General features: G+C 40.1%; 1 protein-coding gene across 1 annotated transcript in view; it reads right to left on the bottom strand.

Moving 5' to 3' along the window:
* The window catches only part of RNF17 (ring finger protein 17), a 109,866-nt gene extending 108,061 nt beyond the window's left edge, over positions 1-1,805 (bottom strand). The window contains exon 1 of the mRNA XM_089512671.1: positions 1,682-1,805. Within this exon, the coding sequence (XP_089368797.1) occupies positions 1,682-1,805 (124 nt within the window). The remainder of the gene's footprint in view (positions 1-1,681) is intronic.
* Between the last annotated feature and the right edge of the window lie 4,830 nt (positions 1,806-6,635).

Raw genomic sequence — 6,635 nt, forward strand, 5'->3', positions numbered from 1 at the left:
TAGGGAAACCTCATATATATATGTGTGTATATGTGTGTGTGTATATATATATGTGTGTGTGTGTGTGTGTATATATATGAGAGGTAAAGGTTTCCCTAGATATATATTTATTCATATATATATATATATATATATAGGAGAGGTTTCTCTAGATGTGTCCCCCCCAAAGGAAAGGCAGGAGCTTGAGTGGCGCAGTGCTTTGAACGTGTGACTATGGCTGTGGAGAGCAGGGTTCGAATCCTAGCTCGGCCATCTGTAAAGCTCACTGGGCAAGTCACACTCTCTCAGCCTCAAGGGAAGGCCATGTCCAGCCCCCTCTGAAGAAATCTTGCCAGGAAAAACCCAGCGACTGGGTTGCCTTTAGGGTCGCCATACTTTCAATGACTTGGAGGCACACAACAACAACAACGACGACGACGAAAAGGCACGAAAACGCTTCGCTCCTCAGACCTCTCGGGCTGCGTTCACACTGGAGAAATAATCTGGTTTGATGCCACTTGAACTGCCATGGCTCCGGGCTATGGAATTCTGGGAACGGTAGCTTGTTGTGGCACCAGCAGCCTTGGTCCAAAACACACTACAGAAAGAATCCAGTTTGAGACCGCTTTAACTGCCCTGGCTCAGTTCTAGGGAATCCTGGGAATTGTAGTTTATTGCGGCAGTAGAGTTCTCACAAAACTACAATTCCCAGGATTCCCTAGCACCGAGCCAGGGCAGTTAAAGCGGTCTCAAACTGGATTCTTTCTGTAGTGTGTTTTGGATCCAAGTTGCATTTAACTCCTAAAAACTGGGCACTGGTTGAACCCCTTTGGAAGTTATATAGCCATATTAAAAAGGGATCTTTTAACACAGTGGCTCTCAACCTTTGGGCCTCCAGATGTTTTGGACTGCAATTCCCAGAAGTCCAAGGTTGAGAAGCACTGTTTTAACACCTCCCTGTTTTCTGAGTGTTGGGTTATAACTCTGGAGAGACCAGGGTTCAATTCCCAGCTCAGCCATTAAACCCACTGGGAGACCTCGGCCAAGTCACACTCTCTCAGCCTCAGGGGAAGGCAATGGCAAACCTCCCCTGGACAAATGTTGCCAAGAAGACACAACAAACACACTTTCAGAGGACGCCTGATCACTCTGTAACTTATGCTCAAAATGGAGGGTATTTTGAAATTCCTCCTGGACAGAAAGGCTGGAATGGAGGCCATGCCCTGCAAAAGGAGGACGCCTGGCCAACCTGGAATGGAGGACCTTTTGGAATTCCTCCTGGACAGAAGGTGGGAATGGAGGACACGTCCTGGAAAAAGAGGGCGCCTGGTCATTTTATTTCAGGCTCAAAAATGGAGGTCATTTTCCTCCTGGGCAGAAGGCTGGAATTAGAGGGCACGTCCTGGAAATGGAGGACGCCTGGTCACCCTGAATGGAGGACATTTTGGACTTCCTCTCGAGAAGAAGGCGGTATAAGAGGTCTTGTCCTGGAAATGGAGGACGCCTGTTCACTCTGTTTCATGCTCAAAATGGAGGGCATTTTCCTCCTGGGCAAAAGCCTGGAATGGAGGACAGGTCCTGGAAAGGGAGGACCCCTCCAGGTCACTCTGTTGTTACTAACACTCAGAATGGAGGGCTTTTGGGGATTCCTCCTGGACGCCTGAAGGGCTTCTAAAAGGCTGCTTTGCTACCGTCGCCTCACCTTTGGAAGTGTCCACGAAGGAAGCCCTTCGAAGGGGAACCCCCCGCTGCCGGCTTCCCTCGAAGGGACTCTTCCGCTGAGCCCTGCCTCGACTACTCGGCGTAAAACCCGAATGCGAAGCCATGCTGCTCACTGTCTGGCTCTCGCACCTGCCTCACCTCCCTATTTCTAGCCTCCCGCCTGCCAGGCACGTGCGCCTCAGCCAATCAGAACGCCGCGCCGCTTTCCTGTAGCCAATCAGGTGACAGCAAAGGAGGCCGAGACAAAATGGAGGGCCTTCTAGGAAAATGTAAATCACGTCGAGCCTCTAGACTTTTTTAAAACATGTAGGAATTCTGGGAGCTGAAGTCCAAAAAAGGTCTAAAGGCCCCAAACTTTGAGAAAACCACTGAGTAGGAGGACATTTGTTACCACCACACCCAAAAGCCACCTGAGAGAAATAGATTTGAATCAAACACATCAGATTTAATAAAAGAGAAACACATGAAGAGTAGAAATCATGTATATGCTATAATTAGATTATATATTGATAGTAAGGACCCACATATATACATATGTACCATTATAATCAAAATATATATCTAATAGAACAAAAGGCTAAACTGTGTAACCTTAACAGTTTTTTTCCCCTTTAATTTTAAAATCCCTTAAAGGATTAATCTTAAGGTCAAAGGCTTAAGGGGCCCTTTAACTGAAAGAAAAATTTATATATAAGTTAGTAAAAGAAAGAGTTTTTAGATGAGCTTTTTATATCATGTTCACTTTATAAAAAGTATACCGGGCTTTAAGTTTCTAAATATATAAAACACTTCAGCAATGTTAAGAATATCGGGGTTGTTTTTTATAGTTTTAATCATCAGTAACTTTTATATTCATTTATAAGATATGCTGGGTTTAATTTTATAAAACATGAACTCAATAAATAGTATCTTTTTCTAGCTATATTAAAAACAATTAGACAAAGAAGTTTTAAAGAGATATTCTTTATCACACCTGGGATTCAGGGACAAAGGGAGGTTAAGATAATGATAAGGGAGTCTCATTCTCACTAGTTGCCAAGAAAACAGGTTTTTTAACTACAGTGATTTAAAAAGTTCACACCAAAATCTAACTGAGCATGCCTAATAAATTAGGTGAATATTAGTAAACACACCCATGAATGTATAATGACTAAATGGTCATGAGATGTATGGTGAGATGTGTTATGGGTGGAGTTTTTACATACATGAAAAGGTGGTCTTAAAATGTCTAGATCTGGCCAATGAAAACTGAGATAAAAATATTGTAACAGAAAATGTCTTATAAATACAGTGTAAAACCCGAGACACACGTGCCTCCTTTCCTGAGACACCCCTTCTTGCAAGATTGTAATTAATAAATTGGAAATTGCTGCTTCACTTGTTTTGTCCCGATTAATTTGATTTGGAACTCTGGTACTTAGAAAAATCTATACCTCAGACCACCAAACAGTGATACACCTTTATTGGGCTAACCAAAATTGCAGTGGTCCTCCCCAAACTGTGCCCTTTAAGGGATTTTGGACTTCAGCTCCCAGAATCCCACACTATTGGCCAACCTCTGCCAAGGATAGGCAAAAATGGCAGCATCCAGCTGCTCAATGCTAGGAGAAACTTATCCCAGAAGACTGGAAGCTATGTTTGTTTGTTTGCTGTTAACTGTCCTCGAGTCGATCTTGACTCATGGCAACCCTATGGATGAGACATCTCCAAGACCGCATGTCCTCCACTGCTCTGCTTAATTCCTGCAACCCCATAAAACCCGTGACCTCCTTAAAAGGGTCCATCCATCTGGCATGTGGCCTTCCTCTCTTCCTACTTCCCTCCACCTTTCCTAGCATATTGTCTTTTCCAATGAGTTCTTCCTTCCCATGATGTGTACGAAGTACGACAGCCTCAGTTTGGTCATCTTGGCTTCCAGGGAGGTTTCCAGCTTGATCTGTTCTAGGACCCATTTATTTGTCTTTTTGGCCGTCCATGGATCCTCAGCACTCTTCTCAAGCAACACATCTCAAATGAATTGATTTTCTTCCTACAGTGCGCCTTTCTTTTACGTGGGGGATCTGTTCCAGACCCCCCCACCGCATAAAAAAATAATGCATATGCTTGAGCCTCATTAAAAGTAATGGGGCTTGTGCTCACGGGGGTGCGGGGCGGCAGTGGCGCTTTCTTCCGGCGTGCAGCGCTGCTTCTTCGGCACTGCTTTCAGCATATGCTGCACTGTATTTTGTTTCTTAACTGTCCAGCTCTCACATCCATATGTGGTAATGGGGAATACAGTGGCTTGTATGATTCTAACTTTCGTGCTCAGTTGTATACCTTTTGCATTTTATTTTTTTAAAGTAATTTTTATTGATTAAAAAACAATGACAATGACAATACAATACAAAACATGTACAATCTTGACATAAAACAAATTCAGCGACACATATACTGACTTCCTAGGAGAAACATATTGACTATATTGCGCATTTAGACATTAATTAATACAAAAGAAAAAAGAAAAAAGTATTTCTCTAATTAAACGGCTTGCCGTTTTCCCCCTTATTCAATATATATATATATATATATATATATATGCTTCTTTCTGCTGTAATATTTTGTTTTTTAATTTAAACCAATATTATATTTCATGAATCTTGTCTATTAATCTAAATTTACCAATAGAAGTTGGTTAATTTATCTTCTGTTTTAACAAATTTAATTAATGGCTCCCATATCTTTTTCAATTTCTCCCAATTGTGGCCTTTAATTAGACAAGTGAGTTTGTCCATTTCCATGTAGTCCAACAGTTTCATCAGCCATTCTTCCCAGTGGGGAAGCATATATACCATCTGAGCAGCAACCAAATTTGTCTTCTATTTTTTGATCTGAAATCATACCAAGTAAAAATAATTTTGCATCCATTTTAACATAACAATTTAATATTTTTTGAATTTTCTTATGTATTTGGTCCCAATACTTCATTGCAATATCACAATACCACCACATGTATATAAATGACCCCGGAGATTTTGCACATTTCCAACATTCTATTTTTTAATTCTTATAAATTCTGGTCAATTTAGGAGGTGTAAGATACCATCTATATTGCATTTTATGGTAATTTTCTCTAATAGCAACACACACCATATATTTTAGTTTTTCCCCATTGCTCCAATGGTAGGACCTCATCTAAGTCTTGGGCCCATTTGACCATTGAGGATTTTACGTATTCGTCATGCATATCCATTTTTTAAGAAAAAATTCTGAAACACAGAAATTTTGGAGGGGTTTTCGGCAAAAATAATTTTATCAAATTCCTGGGGGAATAGTTCAACACCTAAAGTCTTAACATCTTCTGTATATCTCTCTTTAAATTGACGATACAAAAACAAATTAAAACAAAAACTTTCTTTGGCTAGTTCCTCCTGTGATTTTAAGTTCAAATCATTAGATACTTTATCAAAATTTATTAGATCTTTGTATATAATCCATTTTCCTTTTTTAACTCCAACATTTTTATGAAAGGCCTCATTAACAGAGACCCATAATGGCAATTTTGAATAAATCAAAGTTCTAAAATTGACCCAATGCGTAAGATCTTTTTTATCTCTTGCCAAACCTTAATATCATTATTCTTAAACAGATCTATATTTTTGTGGTCATCCAAATTCCTAAATATCTGATTTTTTTTTCTTCAATCTTATAATTAGATTTTTTTTCTAATAGGTCTTTTTCAGATTTAGATAAATTCATAGTAAGCATAGGTTTTCTCTTTGTTGATAAGTAAACCAGATACTTGTCCAAATTTAGCTAATGTTCTATTTACTTTTTGAATATCCTCTGTTGGGTTTGCAAGGGTGAAGACTAGATATCTTTTGCATTTTAGAATCGTTTCTAATTCTTTCATAGCTACCCTCTCCATTCTTAATTTTAATCTGGCAGTTATAACTGTTGCCAAAGGCATTTCTAGCAATGACAATGATAAATCCATTTCAGATCCACACTGTAACACAACAAAACGTGGAAATGTGGAGACTGGGCAGGGCTTACTTCTGCAAGGCAGGGCACAGTGATTGGCCACACAAAGAGTTTCATGGCTAAATTTGCATCCACACTGCAGAAATAATCCAGTCTGAACTCACTTTAACAGTCATGGCTCAATGCTATGGACATCTGGGATTTGTAGTTTGTTGAGGCACCAGAGCTCTTTGGCAGAGAAGGTTAAATGTCGCACAAAACTACAGTTCCCAAAATTCAATAGCATTGAGCCATGGCAGTTAAAATGATATCAAATTGGATTATTGCTGTGGTGTTGATTTGGTCTAAGGATATGGACCTGGATCTCCTCTGCAATATACACCAGTCAATAATTATTTTTGAGTTTCCAGTGGGGTACTGGGAAGTCCTTCTTACAAGATTTGCTGTTTCTGGAAGCAGAACTTTAAATCAGATATCCAGCAGTAGTCCAGTTTCTCCCCCTTCATCCAAATCAGCTCCCTTGTGGGTTTTGTCTTTGTTTTGCTGGGGCAGCTTGCTTCAATCACTATAAATGGCCTTCAGTTTCCTATGAACAGGTATGTTCATGGGAGATATAACCGCTCCAGCACCCTACCCCATAAGCACTTGTTAGATCTGTGTGGTCTCATTATTTCAGGTATTTATGTGCATTTTTACCTCTGAAAGCTAATAAATACCTCATCTGAACAGGATATTGGATTTCCCCTTTTCCTCCCATAAAGTAAGTACAGACTACAGACACGAGATGGCAGCATGGTTCAGCTCTAATTAGATTTGTTGAGAAATGACCAGGCTCTATTAACATCGATCGATATTCTTAAAACCTTCCTGGCTTTGATGGTGCTATAAAAAATAGGGGTGGGGGGAAAGGGGACTACAGCATAAAGTGATAAATACCCTAAAGTGCCAAAGGCACCAGACTCTAGGAAAGGACA

The sequence above is a fragment of the Sceloporus occidentalis genome, unplaced genomic scaffold, assembly GCF_023333645.1.
Source record: "Sceloporus occidentalis isolate IW3139 unplaced genomic scaffold, rSceOcc1.0.p SCAF_2, whole genome shotgun sequence".
Classification (NCBI taxonomy): Eukaryota; Metazoa; Chordata; class Lepidosauria; order Squamata; family Phrynosomatidae; genus Sceloporus; species Sceloporus occidentalis.